This window comes from Amphiura filiformis, chromosome 14 (assembly GCF_039555335.1).
Source record: "Amphiura filiformis chromosome 14, Afil_fr2py, whole genome shotgun sequence".
NCBI classification, from domain to species: Eukaryota; Metazoa; Echinodermata; class Ophiuroidea; order Amphilepidida; family Amphiuridae; genus Amphiura; species Amphiura filiformis.
The window spans coordinates 65,138,903-65,160,968 of record NC_092641.1 but is presented as its reverse complement, the minus strand read 5'-3'; the positions used below and the strand labels follow the sequence as shown (position 1 = coordinate 65,160,968).

The 22,066-nt window shown below is 37.6% G+C and overlaps 1 protein-coding gene across 1 annotated transcript; it reads right to left on the bottom strand.

The window, feature by feature from the left end:
* Positions 1-239: 239 nt before the first annotated feature.
* On the bottom strand, positions 240-20,950 carry LOC140170448 (uncharacterized). Its single transcript, XM_072193816.1, has 20 exons — positions 20,845-20,950; positions 19,986-20,180; positions 19,331-19,630; positions 18,505-18,630; positions 16,281-16,382; positions 15,698-15,922; positions 14,204-14,332; positions 13,556-13,777; positions 12,225-12,329; positions 11,188-11,433; positions 10,116-10,238; positions 9,585-9,799; positions 8,524-8,692; positions 8,019-8,123; positions 6,489-6,649; positions 6,033-6,155; positions 5,232-5,343; positions 4,110-4,206; positions 3,448-3,547; positions 240-2,581 (listed from the first exon to the last, which is right to left on the bottom strand). Exons 1-20 carry the CDS (start codon positions 20,900-20,902, stop codon positions 2,492-2,494), a joined length of 3,003 nt encoding a protein of 1,000 aa, XP_072049917.1. The 5' UTR covers positions 20,903-20,950; the 3' UTR covers positions 240-2,491.
* Between the last annotated feature and the right edge of the window lie 1,116 nt (positions 20,951-22,066).

Below are 22,066 nucleotides of genomic sequence, written 5' to 3'. Positions count from 1 at the left end.
AAATGGATGGTTAATTCTACCCTCCGTTATAAATGTAAATGACTTTGGGGTATATGCATGGTCAATTGCGTCTATTAACTATAAAGGACCATGCATATACCCCAAAGTCACTTGAATTTATTATGGAGGGCAAAATTAACCGTCCTATTTGTTTCCGAAATGAGTAACATGCAATTATGGACATAGGTGGTTCTGGTTTTGATATTGTCGTGTTAAAATACAAGAAAAATTCAATACTAAAATGTTATATTGTCTTGCCCTTGAAATTCTTGTATTTGTTGTCCAATTATTACTTATTGTTTATTTTAGACAACCAAAATGAATATTCTGCGCAGATAAATTGATTATAGGTGACCCCGGAGTGACGTCACAAGCCGTTGACCTCCGTTGACAACAAATCCGATTCAGAAGTCAAATGTGTAGTTTTCCGAGGTTTGTCCCTTTTCAAATCGGCCAAAATACTACCATTTCTATAACTTCTCGACATGAGGCCTCCAGCCAACAATAAAAATAAAGACTCTCCTCTATTAATGTGTTCAGCTTCACATAAAATGCAATTTTCGCCAAGTATTTAACCTTTATTTTACCGAAATCGGCCCAGAAATTAGCTCGATTCGAGGTCAAAACAAATGTAAACAGACTGAATCAGCCTCTGCTACAAGTCTTCAACTAGTCGCACTGCTCCACTGTCTATTGTGGGTTGAAAAGCGTAAGTGTAGGCACTGTAACATCATGTAAAATAAGTACCCGGATGGCCGGGGTCACCTATAGTTGAAAATTTCAAAATACCCCCTCTCCTCGGTCTGTCAAAAAATGCCGCCCGGACTGCCAAAGTATTTATCAAGGGGACTATGTAATCCCGTGGGATGGTAATGACTAGAATATCCCACCCCGGGATCCCAGCTATCTGAAGATGTTAATTAGGTACCAAAGTACAAGAAAAAACAAGTTGGCAATTTTTAAAGTGCTGCAGAGGACATCCATCTTGGATTTCAGAATGGGGGTACTTCGACATTGTGGGGGTACCCCCCCCCCCCCACAATGATGAAGACATCTGCAAATGGTATTTTAGGGGCTCTGGAGGGGGTAGGGGTAGGTCTTAAATATACCACCAGAGTGACACACTGTACATGCCGCCATCAGCCACTATGGGAGTATCAACACACAGTTTCATACCCCCCATAATGTATGTTCATACCTATTTATACCCCCATAATGTCATGTTGTACCAAAAAACATACAACATACACGAACCCTATGGGGGTACCCCCCAAAATGTAGCTCTTGCGGGTATGTGTGGGGGTAGGGGTGGGTGGGTGTGGGTGGGGGCGTGTATGTGGGTGTGTGTGCCTTTCCCTTTGCATATACCAAATTGTTGGGAACTCAATTATTTGCTAACCTTAATTGTTAATGGTACTCTAGATAATAGCGTGGGAGCGTTGCAAGCAGTATACTTGCTTCAAGTCCACGGGCATGTCTTTTAATTCTTTGAAAAAAATCAGGCCTATAAGTTTTTAACATATCAGAAACCATGCTCCATATGGCTATTTATTTCTAATCAATCGATACTAACCACTGTATCACTGCAAGTCAGTAGCTGGCCAATATTGGCCCCTAAAGCAACCTCGCTCCGTCACACGAGACCAATCATAAATCGTGTACCGCTTTCAGAATTTATTATGAATACACAGAAATTCTAGATTATACACGAATAGCGTTCTCTGTCTGATTACAGTTAAAACGTTTCTTTGGTATTCTGCCATAAGTGCCATTTCTGACGTTCTAGATTATACATGTATATATATACAAGTATAGCTTCCTCCATTAAATTAGATTCAGACGTTGCATTTGAACTTTTCTGCATTTCTGGGGTTCTAGATTATACACGTGTCTTAGTCCATTCGATTAGCGTTAGACCGTTTCTTCCTGAGACGAAAATACCAACAGGGATCGGAAGCACGACCAAATTCACCTGTGTGCAATGAGCCATGTCTGTTACGTTTTTATGTGCATGCTCAGATCGAAACAAACTTGACAGAATGGACAAACTTGTCCTTCAAAATACATATTAATGCAAAAACTTTAAAATGTAAATTTAAAGTTGCCCATGACATGGTGCATTATTTCCTAATGCATTGCAATGGTTAAAAATAATGATGTATGTCTTAATAATATGTAGTTTGAAGCACAAGTTTGTTCCCAATTCACATGCATATCGTCCATCCTGTCAAGTTTGTTTTGATCCAAGCGAGGTCATTTTAAATGTGGCGCCAGTCTAATTAGACTGCTCATGCGCATTAGGTACAATTAGTTATTAACCTGGAAAATTGAGTTGATTGATCTGAGCATGCACATAAAGCCGTAACAGACCTGGCACACGGGTGAATTGGGTCGTGCTTCCGATTCCTGTTGGTATTTTCGTCTCGGGTTCTGTCTGTGTTCTGTCCTTTCTGGTGCTCTGGATTATACACATATAGCTGCAGCCATTTAATTAGACCGTTTCTTTGGTGTTTTTCTCCCACTTCTGACGTTCTAAATACACATAGCTTCCTTTGTTTAGGCCCTTCATTTTCAGATATCCCTGCAAAGGAACCGCAAGAACAACAGTTCAGATATATTAAGGTTGTTGTGAAGGAAAAAAGGGTCTGTTTTGATTATTGTATACTGACGAAAATCAGACAACTACAGACCGTTCGGTGTCCTCACTATTTTGTATTACTAGTCTGCTATATAGTGTTAGGCCATGCAACGTTGGGCCAATGTACCTTAATGAATTGGCCCATGTCGTTTTGTCCGGGCGAACCATCGACAGCCTAATACTACTTCACTCTTTGATGATAAACTAATGTTGGTTACCGATTTTTTTTTATTTGGCCCAAAACGTTGGTGACACCGACAGCTGCCGATGGTGCCGAACATTACCAACGTTGGTCCAACTTTGTATTACTGACAGGATAGGACTTCAGACCGCTAAAGAATTACGGTACCAGTAATGCTCATTGTTCACCACTGTATATCCTAAACAAAGACGATGTCAAAATTAAAGCAAGCAGTCAGTACCCTTTAGCTCTGATTTATGACCTCAATTGTTGTAATTGGTTGAGAATCAAAGAAACCTTGATCTAAAACCTAAGAAAGTAACGGAATCAAAAGTTGCACTTTTATGCTCTATGTTCTAATCAATGGAAAGCACGGCACTGGTTATCTTGTTCGAGGCCGCTTTGTGTACAAATTGCAATGGAGCAAACTTCAACTTTTGAATTTACATCTTCCTTTGGCTTTTGGATCATCGAGTCTTTATTTCTTGAACGATCTTTAATCTGGGGTCTAAAATTAGAGCTAAAATATGCAGTTATTGGCCGTGTTACTGGTACCTTGTTTTTAAGCTGTCTGATTAATTACATACAAACAGAGAGACAAACAGAACAAAGAAAAAGATAAACATACGCTAGCATCGGCCTTCATGATTTCAAGCTGTGTCCGTATATCGTGGAAATCGGGCCTTCTCTTCGGATTATCATTCCAGCACTTCAGCATAAAATTGTATCTGAAAGATAACACCGATAGAAAACTCGTCATTCATAAGATCTGAATAAAAACAAGTAATGTACGAAAATGCTTGACTTCATATATTGTATACTTCATATATTTAACTATTGTATCCCTTAATTGTCGTAAAGTAAAGGAATCCTGTTGTTTATTAATATAATGGTAGAAGCTTTGTCTCGCTCTCCCTCTCATTCCCTGGTATCTCTTCCCCCCCCCCCCCTCTTGTCCATGTTCCTCTGTCTCCCGTTCTCCGTCTCTCTCTCTCTCTCTCTCTCTCTCTCTCTATTATTTTATATCCCTGTCTCCCACTCTACTGTAGCGGGTGGGCTAGATTCCCTCAAACAGGGGGATAACAATGGGGTACACATGAAATTGAACCAGAGTAGCTTTTGGCGGGGAAAAGTCAGCAAACTTTACATTCTGATCAAATTTCAAACTTTCTCAAATTGGGTTTAAAACCATATCAATGTATTCAAGCATTCATATTAACATGTATGGTAGCATAGCAGCTCCCTCCCCTGAACTCCCAACCCTTTATAGCTCACCATCTATATACTCACATAGCATCGTTGCAGTGGTCAGGCTTATCTAGACGTTCTCCATCACAAACCATCTTTACCACGTGTTTAGCATTCATTCCTGCGTAGGGATGAGCACCTGTAATGTTGTCAAAAGAATAAAGAAAGATTTTTGGCTATTCGCCGTAGAAGTGGCGTAGTTAACTACCATAGCAATAGATGAATACAATTTTGAATATATCACCCTGCACTACAACATTCACTCGTACCTCTGCATTGAACCATAGATGTCAAATAACAGGGATAAAGACCTGGATCGTAATTCTATAGAATATTCGTGTCTTGCTGATCACTCGCACCTGTAAAATTAATATCTTTGAAAAGAGTGGTATTATATTCATCTATGATTGCAGACAGACACAGGTGATGAGTGCAACCTACTTGTAGTGCAGGGCGATCTATTCAAAAATGGAATTCCGATTATTACGTCACTTCTACGGCGAATATAGACCAATCCAACGTGCCAAGTGATGGTCAGTATTCATTCGGGTTTGATGAGACCCATCAATGTCTGCTATTGAGATAGGAATGGGTGAAATTGAATTCGTCTATAACAGGTGACAAATATTACACTGCAAAAACTGTGTTATAAATATATTTACAATTTAACATCAATGTATGTCAAAATTTCAAACATCATGTGTGTGTTTAATTCCAAAAAAACGGCCATCAAATTCTTAAGCATTATTTTGCATGTATACAAATCAATAATTTGAAAAAGGGAGTTTTTTGTTTGTTTTTTTGTTTTGTTTTTTTAAGTCTAAACACTGCAATATAATTTATTCAGCAAGAATATTTAGCCATGTAGTCACAAAATACATGTATAGTTTTAAAGGACTGATTTAGGTATTATGTTTGTCTGTTTTCTAAAACATGCATTGTCTACTGAGTTTTGATCTTTTTCTAAACAAGTTTGTAACATCACAGAACATGAACCGTTTTGACCTGTCAAGAAACACTTCATTACTATAAGCATGCAATACGACTCGTGTTTCCATTGAGTTCTAGTTTAGTCCACTGGGCAAAAATTATACTACCAAACATACAACTATCACCCAACAGCAACTGACATTGGGTCTTCGATTAAGATGTTTGCAAACTCACCCATAGTAACTAGTTCCCATAGAACTATACCGAAGGACCAGACATCCGTCTTAATTGAATACTTGTTGTCTTTGATTGATTCAGGAGCTAACCAACGGACGGGTACTCGACTCTGAAACATTATTGACCATAAAAATATCAATGAGCACCTTATCAACATGACCACACGTGTACGATATGGTTAATCTCATAACACATTTTCGGTATTCGTTATTTATTACCACTGATATCCATTTCTTCATATTCCTAGTAATGTACAACATACATTACGTCTGTCATTAAAGGAAGTCAAGAACGAATCACATGGTTTTATTTATAACAAACTCATATTGACCATAAAAAACGAATAAAAACAATTGTCTCTCAAGAAGCGATATTAAAAATTCCCGCGCCGAAATTGTCTAGGGCAATGACGTCATGGTTATTAATATGCTCAACTGTCGCCAGCCTTTATTGTATTACTGGGGCGTCATTGCACCAGACAATTTCGGCACCCGGGAATTTTGAATTTGTTTTTATTCATTTTATCGTCAATATGTGTTTGTTTAAAATAAAAACATGTGATTCGTGCTTGATAATAATTTTCCTAACATATAAGGCACACTGTTGTGATTGCCGGAGAATTCCTTTAAAAACTAATTTCACTCGTAAAGTTGGTTATAATAATGACATAATCTACATCGTAAAGAAGTTCGTTCTCATTATGTAGTTGAGGTATAATATGAGTATGTTGAAAAGTATTTGCTGTTTGAATATATTTTGGAAAGTCACTGTCATTCGCAAATACATCTAATAACTTACATCGGATTTCATCTCATACAGGTGCTTTGTTTCCATGTCTCTCGCTAACCCAAAATCGCTGAGTTTACACACCTTTTCCTCACCAAGTAAGATATTTCTTGTCGCCAAGTCTCGATGAACGCACTTTATGAGCAACGAAAACAAACAGATATTATTTTAATGTCACATTTTGATATAACTAAGAAACAATCTTAGGTTTACTTTTAAATTTAATTTCGTCAAGAAACAATGTAGTATTAAGGTCTATAAGTTGTAAGCCCTCTCCTCTGAGCCTTTCGGCAATGGCGCAAATGCCCTGTGTATTGTATTGTATTGTATTGCATTGTATTGTATTGTATTGTATTGTATTGTATTATATTGTATTGTATTGTATTGTATCAAATAAGCGTCGATGATTAGAAGATCCTAAAATTAAATACTTAATAATGTTTGTTGACATTCTTAGCGATAGCTTACATTTTTAGAAGATATATATTCCATTCCTTTAGAAACATCGAAAGCAAATCCTATAATTTCCTTAGGCTGTAACACCTGTTCCCCTGGTTCCTTCCTGATGGAATGTAGATATTCACGTAAGTTTCCGTTTGGTGCGTACTCTAGCACAAGGTAGTAAGGTTCTGAAAAGAAGAGTGTTGGAGTTGGAAACACAACCTTGCTTGAAGCTCTTTCTTAAACTGAAATTGCTTAAGGGGTACTACACCCCTGTGGTAAATTTGTGACTATTTTTGCATTTTTCTCAACAAATAATAACACATAACTGGTAACAAAAGTTATGTATATTATTGGGGCAAGGAAAGCAATTACTACACTGAAATGTTAGTGACTCAAGACAAGCGGTTCAGTATATATGATAGGAAATGAGGTACATCCTAGCGGTACCTCGTTTCTTATCATAAATAACGAATTCCAGTGTAGTAATTAGATTCCTTGCCCCTGTAATATACATAACTTTTGTTACCACTGAGTTATTAGTTTTTGAGAAAAATGCAAAAATAGACACAAATTTAACGAGGGGTGTAGTACCCCCTTAAACTTATTAATTACAAAAGCTGAATAACATTGATAAGATCAAGGGTGTTTTTGTAATTTTGATTTGTTTTACTTTATAAATGACATTATATCGTTACCCTTTATGCTGCTTTTATTCTTGCCACCAACTCTGTAAACACGTGTAACTTTTTACAGAAAACGATTGGCGGGTTATATAAAACGTCTTAATAACGTTCCAAAAACATTTTTGAAAACTTAATGCAAAACATCCTAACATAATGTTAGAGGTGACAAAAATATTTTGCAATAAATGTTTTCAAAAAACATTTTGACAACATTTTTCTAATGATGTTTTATGTTTTTTCATACAGAAACCTTTTCAGAACGTTTTCACGACCTTTATATAACCCGACATTTAAATGTAATTAAAAGGTTTTGAATAAAACCAAAACGTGTTTACAACGCTTTAAGAACAGTTTTGTGTTTATTAGGATTTATCTATATGAACACTTTTTGAGCTAACCATGATTGACTTCTTATTTCAATGATAGGTTGATAACATCACTGAGAAATATTATTATAAATAAGAGAATAAATGTAGAATTTACTCCTATTTTTTTCTATCACCCGGTCATGTTAACAATATGTGACCTGCTCTCCCACGAAATGAGTGTAAAGTCGCAAGTTAAGTTGGTAGGTTCGAGACCTTCTGGCAGCCGAGTTGATGTTCTTTGTTTAAACCGTACCTGTACAAGCCAGTAGTATGTCCTTGTTGAATGCACATTGTGCCCCATTCACAAAGGACATACTAGGCTGGATTTTGCAGAAAATCCCATTAAAATTGAACAACCAGTTCCAAAGATATGAGCAATTAAAGAGTTTCCAAATCAACAGGAAACAAAAGGAAATATTTGCTTTGTTTGGCTATATCTCAAAATCAATATTTTGGAGTTCCGATTGATTTTGCTTGAGTGGCATGAAACCTTGAATACTTACCTTTGTCCGTACAGCAGCCAACGAAGCCAATGATGTTTGGATGCGGATCTAAGGATTGCAAGAACTTCAATTCTTTCATGAAATCACTGGACTGTTCTTTTGAATCTGTAAGAAAACGTTACATCAATCTGATTCTCGTATGCCAAGCTTGAAAGTTGAGGTAAATGTGTCAACAGAATAACTTTTTTCTGTTTTATAGTACTATATTTTCATTCTGACAACGTGATACCCATGACGAAGCATAGTAGCCGTGTGTTATCATAAGTGAACTAGCAACAAACTCTTTATTGCGACTAAATATTATACACGTTTCATATTAACAGATAATTATGTTAAAATGCCAACAGATATTCGCAAAAACCTTGTGCAAAAGTAGATGGCTGTTTAATCATGCAATAGTACCAATTTTACTCTGTATGCCACTGTTTTTTTCTTCCTTTTTTTTTTACAGCCATCATTATTATTTAATTTCACTTATCCTATTCACTGAATACGTAATCTTTACCTTTCAATACTTTGACAGCCACATGACTCAGTTCCCTATCCCGTCCAATATTACGCGCCGTTGCTAGGTACACCTCACCGAAGGCTCCACTACCAATAACTTCATGTAATCGTATCCTAGACCGTTGTATCTCACACTTTCGGCTCTCAGAGTCCAGTGTTGGTACCTCCTGGTGGGACAAAGTTAAAGCATTGTAATTATTCAAACATAAGCTATGCAATATTTTGCTTTCAATGATACTTGAAATCCATACACCCCCTATGGAAGGTACAAAAAAAGGTAAAGGAGACGACCCTGTATAAACAGTGATCGGAGTGCCCATCTCTCTTTCATTGGCGATTGGGCCAGACTCCCTCCATGTAATGTTGCTATAGGGGGATCGCTACACCTCCTCTACAGCGAGTCTGTTACCTTCCCAGCATTTAAGAATGCCGGTACCCATTTAAACACCTGGGTGGAGAGGAATAATCGAGATAAAGTGCCTTACTCAAGGGCACAACACGATGGCGTCGCCGGGGCTCGAACCCACAACCTTCCGATTATGAGTCAGTGCCCGTTCCGCTCGGCCACCGTGCTCCCTTATGGAAGACATGACCTTAATCTCCAACATAGGGAGTATAGATTTCAAATGAAGTTAACCCCTTTTGAAATTAACACTCCCTGTGTGGGAGGTTAAGGTCATGTCCTAGATAGGGGTGTATGGATTTCAACTGGAATAGCTTTCCTCAAGAAATAGACATCTTCAATTACCGTAACTTTGGGCTTACACGACTTGTGTATTATGCTTAGGGACGGTTTCAAAACTCGACCGCTGGTTGCCCACCGGTTCCACCCAATTGGAGTCGGTTTCGATTGTTCTAAACAATGCAACGCGGTCCAAGCGCTATCAACCGCAGGTCAACCGGCGGTCAAGTTTTTAAGCTGCCCTTAAAGGATTCTGCGCGTCTGGTGCTTGATTTTTTTTTTTGCACTGTAAAAAATGACTTGTGTTCTCATATTTCAAATCGGAGAACCATTACAAGTTTAATGTTTGGACTCAATGATATACTAGATTCACCTACCCAGAGTTCGAATTGCGGATTACTTTGCCCCATTGGTGTGAGATAATCATTAGTAACTATCCCTTGTTGAGAAATGGTTCGACTTCTTTTGACTGACGTCTTCCTCTTCTTGTAACAACAGAATGCAGCCAAGATGAGGATGACTATGATGGCGATACCAACACCGGCGATGATGAGGATATTGGTAGTGCTGAACCAGGTTGATGATGTTTGCTCTGAAAGGGATTTGGAAAAAAAACTTGCATTAAACAAATAGAAGAAGAACAGAGATAAAACTAAAGGACATAATTAAAACATTATCATAAGTGTAGAGATGAAACAGCAATCTATTTTGACCCAAATATAAGTGTCATGTCATGTTTTAAGGTATGCAATAGGTGTACTAATGTGCGTCTTTAATCCCAAAGAAATTGTTACCATACAACTTTGCTATATGCTAAATCTTCTCCTCACCAATCAATATTATACCAAATCAAAAACACAAGAAAGACACATAACAAAATTAAATAGAAACCTGTTTTTGAATATTACCTGAGCAATCATCTCCTTGATATCCCTGTATGCATTCACACACGTATCGTCCATTGCTTTCCTCACACGAAGCCCCATTTTTACACTGAAGCTGCTGGCAAGATCCTATTATCATGGATTCAGCTGTAATGAAAGATATGCAATTAATGATTCATTCATTGCACATTATCATAGATTATCTTGATAATATAATTCAGCAGGAACGATTTATTTGCAAAACTACAGATTCTTTCCAGGATTTTTGGCAAAACAGAAACACAGATTATTTGTTCTGTAACCCGCCCTTCACGGTGTTCACGATTTTCCATACACCTCATCAGAGGCTGTACGTGTTTCCATACGTGACCTGCTACCACGACATGAGCATAAAGTCGCAAGTTGGTAGTTTCAAGACGCCCTGACTGCTGCGTTGGTGTTCTTTTTCACATGGCTCAAGGCAATAGTGTATGTCCTTTTTTGAATGGGGGCACAATAGGCCATTCACAAAAGGACATACTACTGGCTTGTACAGGTGCATGGCAAACAAAGAACATCATTACAGCAGCCAGGATGTCTCGAAACTACCAACTTCCGACTTTATTCTCATTTCGTTGTAGCAGGTCACATATCTGCAGTCAAGAATCTTACCTGTAGATGTACCTAAAGGTTTTCCTAATGTGCCAAGTTATGAAGTAAGGAATCCTAAGAAGCTGATGAGCTTGCGATTATGTGATATGTTTTAGATAGCATCTTCCAATAAATAGTAGCCTTTCTTGAGCAAAGTGGGGCTGTTGCAAATTGACAAAATTTTCTGATTTATATGCAAAGCCTTGTCGAATATTATGAAGCAGTAAAGTGATTTATTTTGATAGAACAAAGAAAATATTTGTGTCAATCATTGCTAATACTAAATAATTCAATACAATAATTTGTTTAATCTATCTCAAATCAAAACGAAAGTAATAAAATGATGAAATTGAAACTCAGCCCCGATACGGAGAGATTGTTCCCATCCAGTCAGAATGTCGGTCTATCTTCTTTTGTTTAATTACACGAAAGGGCTCACAAATCATAGGCAGATAATATAACGTACTTGTTGGAGATGGAGATTCGTCATCAATTATAGTCACTGTCACTACATTTCTATTTTCATCAATGATTCCATGCCCTCTTATCAGCTCCAAATTAAGAGAGAACATCTCTGTTCCCTCCGTTATGTTGTCATCGTACACTGATATAATGACTGATGATTTCTCAATATTAGGGAGGAACGTAAATTCTTGGATCGAATTGTCAAAATCAATCATTCCTTGGGCTGTTCCAGTTTGCGATGTAACATCTGTGGACAGACAAATATAATAAATGAGATTAGTCATGGATTTGTTAATTAAGCAAGCTCAGTATGGTAATCATGACTTGACCACTTAGGGTGATACAAGTAACAAAGGTATTCCACGTCGAAAATGTTTTTTTGGAAAATGTTGAAACTTTGTTGGTTTCGTTGGTTAGGTGTGGAGTGGGTGGGTTGTGAATAAATCCAAGATGTGAACAATAGCCACTTCGATTGATATGCTATAAAATGGGCATCTAAAAAAACCGCAGTGGTTTATAGAGCGATACACACAGACATAAACCCACAAGTTTCAGCACACAATTCGCTGACCACTGTGGCCTAAGACACACCAAATAAACCATTTAGCAACAATCAGAGACTTGCAGCTAATAAGTGCATACCCTATACACACCAAAATTAACAGTCGCAGCCGCGATCAGCTCCCCGATTGAGCTAATGTATACATATAATTCACAACCATGCATGTTTTAAAACCTTAATGTACGATTTCCGTCAACTTTTAATTTTGTTAAGCTGAAATAACAAGGTAAAGTAAAAGAAACCCCACTGGTTATTTTGACCATTTAACATGCAGTTCTTTTGGAGGACATAAAGTTATAATTTTTTTATGTCGAAATTTTCTCTGTTGACCTACAAAGACAACAAATTTGGCCGATTCCACTTAGGTGCAAATTGGGACATGTGTAAAGATTACAAATATGCAAAAAAAATCAGGTTTGAAAATAATTAACAAGTGTTCATATTGTATGTTCGTACATTATGGCTTTATTACTTACGCCCAGATACAGTGTCAGCGAGCTCTCCTTGTCTGGTGATGATAATATCTTGAGAGCCACTTGTTTCATCAATAACATATTGTGTAGTTTCAAACCCGAACAAATCTGAGGGGGAAAGCCAAATACAAAGTACTTTTCAAACTTAATACATGTGTATAATGTGTACTATATATTATGTGCTAAATATATGTTGGTACTTATTTTTAAATTCAAGGATAATCTATCCTACTCATTATTTACGCTATTTAACTCTAACGTCCAAAGGGCTTTTTGGCGACTGGAAGGGAAAGAAGGAAGGAATAAAGAGAGAAAACAAAATAAAGAAGTTGTTTGTTCTTGCTGGGATTCGAACCCGAGACCCCTCGCATGCCAAGCACTAGGTCGGTGACACTTAGCCACGGGTCTTTCGCTGGCGGGCCAACGAAAGCGTGCCTATATATTACTTAGGGTGATTGCGTCATCGCATCCCGTGGGATGCACGCACGCGCAGCAAAGTTGTTTGTAGTATTTTGTAGTACTCAGGGCTGTTAGGGTCAATAATTAACTTGTTCGTACATATGATTGTTCCTTGTCGCCAAGCCCAATTGCACGTATTGGGCTGTGATCACTTTTGTTAGAATACGGTGCAACATTTTACCAAACCAGCCCAATATGTACAACAAATACAACCAAATCTGTTGAGTCTCTGTTTGTTATCTAATTAACCATGTATGTTAATTTCTGTATCAAAGGTTGGTATTCGCCGTAGAAGTAGTGATGTAACATGATTAATTTCCATAGCAATGTCGTCTAGTGCAGAGCAATACATTCAAATTCCATCGCTATGGTAATTAATACTGTTATATATATCACTACTTCTATGGCCAATTGGCATCAAACACAGCTCGACCCATATCCTGAGCTTCCTGTGAAGTCATGCGCATCCCATTAACATTAAGATACAACTCCTTCAGTTTATGTTGCAAAACATATCGCTGTATAGAGGAAGTTACGCAATTGCCATAACAATGGGTTTGCACTATCTTTGAATGTATCGCACAGCACTATAAGCAGGATACACTCATCAGATATGTATCTGCTCAATGATAAATTGACGACGATACCACTCTTTTCAAAGGCACTTATCTTACAGGGCTGGTGCGGGTGATCAGCATGATGTGAAAATTCTATAAAATTACGATCAAGGTCTTTATCATGTACGGCGTCGCGTCTAGTGCAGAGCAATACATTCAAAAGTAGAGTAAAACCATTGCCTCTGTTACATCACTACTTCTACAACAAAATAGAGAGTGATCTAAATACAAAAAAGCCATATCATCTTTCTACCTTACCATCGTCATCCAATATCGTCACGGTCACCTCTCCAACTGCAACTGTCGCTCCTACTGAATTGTGCAATTCTAAAGTTATTTGCTCACGTGGCTCGTGCAAGTTATCGTCTGTGAGAATTACATTAACGTATTGTAAAATCTGTCCTGGATTGAAATTTAGTCTAGCGTATGGCAGGGAGAAGTCGACATTCTCTGTCGCTGTGCTTAAATCAGTGTTGATATCTGTCAAATAAAGTAAATTCAAGTTTTGCTTTTTAGTTGCTTTCACTTTTAACATTGCACCAATAAGTCTTTTTGAAGTATGGCGGGCACAAAGGAGAGGGCGTACTTTGATTTGGGTAATCTTTTGTCAGTTGGGAAGGCAAAACAAGATTTAAATTACCCAAATAAAAGTACGCCCTCTCCTTTTGTGCCCGCCATACTTTAAAAAGCGTGATTGGGTTCTACTTTGAAAACATTTTGAAATTGAATTCTAGGTTTGTCAGCTAGTGTTATTTGGTGTCATCAGAGACACTCACAATCAATATACAAAACGAGTAAGATCCAAAAATATATTTGGACACTCTTCTCCCGAAGCTCAGTATCGAAGCTAGGATGTTGCCGGATTCTTCTGTTTTTGGCATTCCGTGATATTTCAATATAACTTACCGGCTGTGCAACAGGATCGAGTATCTCCGATTCGACTGATTACAACTGATACAACACCTCCTTCAGTTTGTGCCTCATCTGTTGCTGATGATAACGTAGCCCTTAGAGATGGTGTCAATGTGCCTGCAACTGTAAACATGGTCATGTAAAAATGCTCTTAGTATGTATAGCGCTACGAGACATTCATCTGAGCTTTGTTGAACCAGCCGAGTTTCTTTTGTACATATAGATATATATTTTCAAAGTCCAGAGACCTCATAGTATAATGCACACTACCGCGATTCCCTGTAACCAGTTGCGTAGACACCGGGCGTAGCCAGGTGGGAGGGGGCAGCAGGGGCATAACCAGGCCTGACCTTCCGGGGGTGGCAAGATTGAAAAATTTCCCAATTCTTGACCAAAAGTCGCGAGCGGCTTGCCGTGAAGCGTTAAACGGGTGGGGTCCAGGGGCCCGTCTTAGGGGCCCTGGTGGGGTCAGGGCAAAGCCCCGGCAGGTGTAAAGGGGCAGAGCCTGGTTCCTGGTTTTGGCATATTAGAAGCTAAAAATCAGTGTTTCAGAGTACAAATTTCAAATTCCCTCTTTCTTTCCTTTTCTCTTCTCCTTCCTCTTTTTCCCTCTTTTTTCCTTTCTTCTTTCCCTTTCTCTTCTTCCCTCTTTTCCCCTTTTTCTCTTCTCCTTCCCTTTTTCTCCCTCTTTTCTCTCCTTCCCCTTTTCCCTTCCCAATTTTTTGCTCTTCTTCCCAGTTTTTTTGTGTCCGGGGGGCAGCTTGCCCCCCCGGCCACCCCACTGGTTACGCCACTGGGGGGCAGCGTCCCCCAAGTGAGAAGTCTTGCCTCCCCTGTGTGATGCTGGTCGTCCTGATATTTTAGGTTTTAATGCTTTTTTTGTACTTTTTAACACATTTTTTACAATCATTCGTCAACTTCTGCCTTCTTGAAAGTTGTCTCCAATTAGAAAAAGTAATGACTACGCCATTTCTCGTAACAAGGTGATTTGTATGTCAAAGCCATTTCTTCATGGAGAGAACTACATCATGATACTCAGCTAAAATAATGTGTAATGAAGGCTCCGAAGTAAGTAGTGCCATCTTTAACTTTTGAATCTTATCAAATATTTACTGACTTATTTTTTATTTTTACCAATAAACTAATAATTGGCATTGAAATTTGCAATGCATTATGGGACAGTTTTTGCAGTTTTGGGACACTTTGCCTTCTGATCTATCGGGAAAAGTGTTTTTGTGCGTACAAAATATTATCTGAAATGTTTTATTAAAATAAAAATTGTTTTAAAAAATATGAATAATTACGTTAATCAATTTTTTTAAATATTGTTAATGATAACAATATTATAATGATGAATGAATTAATAACAATTAGAGCAATTTCTTTGATATGTCAAAGGTCCAAGTGTCCCAAAACTGCTCTCAAAAACCAGAAGTTACGATGACGATTGGGCTTCATATAGAACTGAGAGAATAAGACTGGTCCTACCTTCTCTTCCATACACTATGACTTCACACACCACAATTTCTTTCATATTCCCTGCGATACTGATGTAGACATATTGTCCAAACGAGTTTATTGGACACTTCCGTAGGACAGGTTTGTTGATAATGGGTTCCTTCTTCGTCACAGCTAGCCCACATTGGTGATTTAGCGCAGTAAAGTCACTGTTACAGGATCCTACGTGCACAGTGGCCCCTTCAAACTTATTCGCTGGGCAATATAACAAAAGGAAATTTCTTCAAGCCTTATAACCTTTTTAAAAGCAGCTACAGTAAAGTCGATCAAATATGACTCTAGAAATTCACTTTAAGGTGCATACGTAAATATGCGGCTTATATTCCAGACATTAATTTTGTTAATTCGGCTTCAAATGGACAGAAACCTTTCCTGACGATCACTGATATTATTAATTCAGCATTTTAAGTATTAAGAAGAACAAAATTATAATTTGATGTAAATCGTATATTATTTCTTTAATTCGTTAATTTTAGTACAACTTTAATACACATCACTGATTCAACTTATTTCTTAATAATTGTAATTCACTTATAAAAGTTGTAGTAAATACCTTCAATGGCCAGATTCGTCGCTGATGGGACGACTATCTCCACCAAACCAACATCATACACTTTTCTAAGATCAATCCTCACCCACGGGTCTGTCGTCACCCCTGGAAATATGATAAAATTTGCAATTTAGAGCTGGGTGCATGTCTATAACTGGACTTCCTATAGTATTTTGAATTGGATTTAGAAACACCGTGAGGCTAAATTAATGATTACTGAATATCTACTCTCTAAATGTAAAAGAGTGAAAATTTCACTCGGAACTTGGAGTGATTTCATTCTCACTCTATTCGAGTGGTTAGTCATTCTTTTAGAGTGAAAAAAAGCTTCTACTCGGTCAATCTAGATTCACTCCTTACAGAGTGATCCAAAATTACCGCTCAATTTCAGAGTGAAATCAGAATCACTCTTTGCGGAGTGAATCCACAGTTCGTACAGCCAATCAGAAAGCCGGATTTTCGCATGAAAAAATTGTGATTATTCATTCGGCGAATTAATCGTTGCAGCATGCAATGGCGGTGGAGTTGTCAGTAGTCAGGAATGGGCGAGGCAGTTTGGCGAAGAAATAGCCAATATTTTCGTCGGTAAGTATACTTTGAACTATTTTATTTATATGTTGAATCATTGCAGATTGTAATCGACAACTAAAATCTGATGTTACTGTCTCAAAGGTGATAATTGTACCCATGAAGCTTCTTCATTTGTTGAACACATTGATTCACATTGTCGGTCCGGCATTACGGTGGCACACTCATGGACTGCTATGCATACCTGGTACATGTATTACTTCGATCATAAACCTGTAAATGATTGAGTGTACTTGTGTAATGTTTGTTATACTGCGTCAGCGTTTTTATTGTTAGTATGTACCCGATCACATCTCCGAGTCCGATACGCTAGTCATGCTATACATACCAGTAGCCACAGGATCACATGCAGCAAGGCCAGGCCATACCTAGCTAGGCTTAGGCCATAGGGCCAGGCTAAAGCATAGGCATGTTATCTCTGACCAGTCTCTAATTTATCATGTTTATATACTGCAGCATGTTATATCTGCATGTGTGATGCCAAAAGTCACAGAGGACTATAGGCCTCTATGTCTGACCAGTCTCAAAAGGCTTTACTATAGTACAGCACGTCTACCTGCATGTGTGATGCTAGGCCTATAGTCCTACGTCACTAAGCTTTTAAGCATGCCAAAATTACCATTTTAATCTTAATTAACATGTAAAAATACTTATTGTGTTTTAATTCCTTTGCTCACAAAAATACATGAATGAATGAACATTTTGTGCCTATTTCTGTGATTATTTTTTGTCAGTCTCATTCACTTCTTTATTTCAGAGCTATTAACTCAAAAAGAGTGGTTTTTCCACTCCTCTTTGGAGCTGTATGAGTGACCACTCCTTTTGGAGTGAAATTCACTCTCCCTAAAGAGTGATTTTATTCACTCTTTTTTTTCGAGTGAATTTCCTCACTCTTTTTGAAGAGTGAATTTCACTCTAAAGGAGTGGTCACTCATACAGCTCAAGGAGGAGTGGAAAACCCACTCTTTTTGAGCTGTTTTTCACTCTTTCACATTTAGAGAGTATATCAGTGAATTTTCAGAAAGGTTTAGTGAAGAAGGAAGCGGCCTATATGCTTCACCCTAGCAGGGCGTAAGACAATGCGAGACACAAATTAATATATGCTAGGATCGGAAAGAAAAAAGCGCAGTGATTTATAGTGCGCTACGCACAGGCACAACGCCTAGACGTTGATCAACAAGCCTCAGCACACTTTACAGGTTGTTGCTGACCACTACAGCCTCACATCATTCCATACACATTTAACAACAATTCAGGCACTTTGCTGCTACAAGAGCGCACACCCTAGCCATTCCACAAATAACCTTCACAACCAGGATCAGCTCCCCGAGTTTCGTACGGGTTACAACGAGAAAATTAGCAGTAAGTTCCTTGTACAAGAGAATTACAAGCTAACTCAATTTTTTCCATGAGACCGTAATAGACACCACTAGGGTTCGAACCCGCAACCTCTCGCACCGTAGTCGAACGCCTTATCGATTGAGCTACCTTGACTGCTATAAACCGATGGAAGTCCGAGAAAATTAAGTGTACAGAATTCTGAACCTTCGATATAATCATAGAATTGTCACAAAAGAAATTAGCAAGTGCCGGCACAAATCAGGAATCGAACCAGCGACATCCAAACCATTAGACTCACCTGTAAGTAAACAATAATCAAGCTGTGTGTTCTCGGTATTCTCGTCGACAATTATCGATCCATCGGAATTTGGTGCAGTGCTCACAACAACTTCTTTGTCGACTGATAACTCTTGGAGGGATTGGTCTGTTACAGGCATACAAAACATAATATTATCAAAATGTGGATTTGCAATTCAGTGTTTTTACTCTGTCCATTATAATGAGAGTTCATTTGACGATATCAGATCGACATAAAATAGACAGTATATTAGTTAAGCAAACAACTGTGCAAAACATTTTAATGTGTCTTCTGAAGATCGCACTTCTAGAGAATGTGCTGTCTTTCTTTTTAACATGAAACAACCTAATACTGTACCAAGCTTCGTCACTGAGCAAGGCATATCTTTTTACACAGTATTTTCAGTAATAATGTTATCATAATAATGTTGTTACTTTTTTTTACTTTTTATCCCTTAGATTATTCACTGTATTAGTGTTTTAGTCATATCATGTGTAAAGTGCCTACAGGCATTTGTCATACGCGATTGTTGTTATTATAATTATTATTTCTTGAAGGTTTCGATGTGCAGTGCAATAACTTTGAATATGAAGTTGGCTGCGTTACCAGGCAAATTTCACAAGCCAGATCTGAGGTTTTCCAGCGTAAGAGGTTCGGATGTGCGTTAATAATTGAAGACCGAATTAAAAAGACTATTTGCGTATGACGTCCTGACAACCAGACCAAAGATGCCGTACTGCGCAGGTCAGCAACCAATCACGTCGCGCCTTTACACTGACGTCAGACGAAAACTAGTGTTTTTAATTCGGTCTTCAATTATACCTACCGTCATTGTTACAGAAGTCCCAAGTGCCAGTGTTTCCTTCTGTTCTTATTCCTACGTATTGTGTATTCTGAAACGCACTAGGAGCAAAAGCTGTTATGAAGGGAAAAGGTTCATCATCCAGTCCAACTAATAATTGTCCCGCGGAAAATATTTGAATGTAAAATGGACGGAATTGAGATGAAGACAAGATGTTTGTTTGATGAGCGACGTCTATGATTGTGTTCTCGATTGCGCCAAAAGTTGACCACGTTTTCCTTTTCAGACGAGATCGTTGTCCTGTAATTGTGACATACCCTATCTCTGCGAAATAAAATCAGGATACACACAAATCAATTACGGACCGAATTTGAAATTGTCAACGCCAGTCACAATTCTCTTTGTTACCCTAACCTTAAACCCAATGTTGATAACAACATCGAAATGACTTAATGGTTAATTTTCCTTTAAAATGCAAATCTCGTTAAGGGTTATGTTTCGAAAATCTCTGGTCGCGCATGTGTAGACTATGAAACTTCAGTCCCCCTCTTAGATTTTGACATTGTTATCCGGCTCTTGGCGAATGACTGAGGGCGCTTTACGGATTATATAGAGGTTGGTTTATACATATACGTTAATCGTCTGTATGCGGTGATGACGTTTGAATTATTATTCTTACCAACAATGTAAACTTCCCCAGTGTTGTTGACGTCCACGGTATCATAGGCTTCAGACGACACCATAAGATATGCGCTGGATTGGGCTTGAACTCGAAATGAAAACTTGTCGTGAAATGACGGTACGAAGGGTCTTACAAATGTGTAACCTGAATCTGATCCACCAGTTGTTTCAAAGCAACTTTGACAAAGTGCCTCTGTTAGAGTGTTGAAAATAAACTTGATTAAGTGTTTAGAGCAGTCCTTTTGGGGTGAACCAAACCTGCCTGGTTATCAAATTAATCAGTAACAGGGTTAGCTCTGAATTTGACAGGTGCTAATTAATGCAATAACATTAAAACATCAATTAGCACCGGTCAAATTCAGAGATAACCTTGTCACTGATTAATTCGATAACCAGGCAGGTTTGGTTCATTCCAGAAGAACTCTCCCCCTCCCGACAATTTCTCTCTCTCTCTCTCCCTCTCGCCTCTCTCTCTCTCTCTCTCTCTCTCTCCTCTCTCTCTCTCTCTCTCGCTCTCTCTACCCTTGTCTCTCTGTCTCTCTCACTCTCTCGCTCTGTGATAATGACTTAAAAACAGATAACATCCGCTAGTAATTTTCCTAAATGATCTATTTTCAGATTTAACTAAATAGTTCACCAAACACGTTAATACCTTGTTAAAAGATGTTATAACTTTATTTTTTTAAACTGGTACATATACATGATATACCAGGTTGCACTATGATTCTAATTTATTATACATGTTGTTAGTTGAGTCACGAATGTATATCAATTTCCTTTTTGCCCAGCAGCGTGGCTATATATTATTAATAATCATTTCAATGCAAAATGTAAAAAATACAATTTAAATTACTTACCATCAGAAATCAGAAGAATTATTGCACTTAATATATAGTGTTTTGATATATTATCCATGTTGCAACGTCTTTAACATATATTTTCTTACTTCCTCATGTATTAGACATAAGGCAGGTTATTACATTACACTATGGACTACAATGGCATCATCCCAATGGCATAGTCCAATAACCTCAATTAAACAATCATAGTGCAAAATTTAACCTCAAGTTGCAGAGGATGAGTTTTTGTACCCAAAAAATAGGTCATTCAATTAATGTACAAATGTATTAGGGTTAAAGAATTGTGTCCTGATAGATGCGCATACTGTGGACCCTGTGTTAGTTGCTCGATTACGAAGCTTTGTCCGATTCAGTTATTGAATGGTTCATTGAGTCTTGTACAAAGAGATTGATTTGTTTTGACTACTTAGTGTAAAGAATGAACTTGACTTGAAGGTTATTTTCAGCACTAAAGAATGAACTTGGTTGAAAGGTTATTTTTAGAACTACTCCTTATTCCAGAAAAATACAGCACTGTTGTTGTTGTTTTGGGGGGGGGGGTGGTTATTTTGTTTTTATTTTGTTTTTTGTTTTGCTTTTTTGTTTTGTTTTTTGGGTTTTTTGGCGTTGTTGTTTTGTTTATTTTTTATTTGTTTTTGTTTTTTTTTTTTGTTTTGTTTGTTGTTTTTTTTTGTTTTGTTTTTGTTTTCCTTTTTTTTTTTTGTTTGTTGTTGTTTTTTATTGTTTTTTTTTTTGTTTTGTTTTGTTTTGTTGTTGTTGTTTGTTTGTTTGTTTGTTTGTTTGTTTGTTTGTTTGTTTGTTTGTTGTTTTATTACAACAAAAATATTATCCTGTTTTGCCAAATGGAACATAGCTAGATCCTTAGCTAACTGAGAGTTAAAGTCGTAATTTTTTTGGAAATAATGGCCAAAAACATGACGCTGTGACAATCAAGCCTTGAGACTTATACACTTGTACTTAGACTAATTTCAGGTTATATGCTCATTTAATTTGTTTAAAGTACAGTGTTTATTATCTTTTCTAACCAATTATTTTAATGAAACATAAAATATTAGAATTATGAGCAAACTCATTAGCCTATAGGTAACATTTTGAATGCTTAGACTTATGCTAAGTCGTTGAATTTTGTGATTGCAATTGTTGGAAAACATGCACAATTGAGTGTGTGATTTTAGCAAATTTTCTTTCAAATTGCAAAATTATTAAAATTTTAATTGCC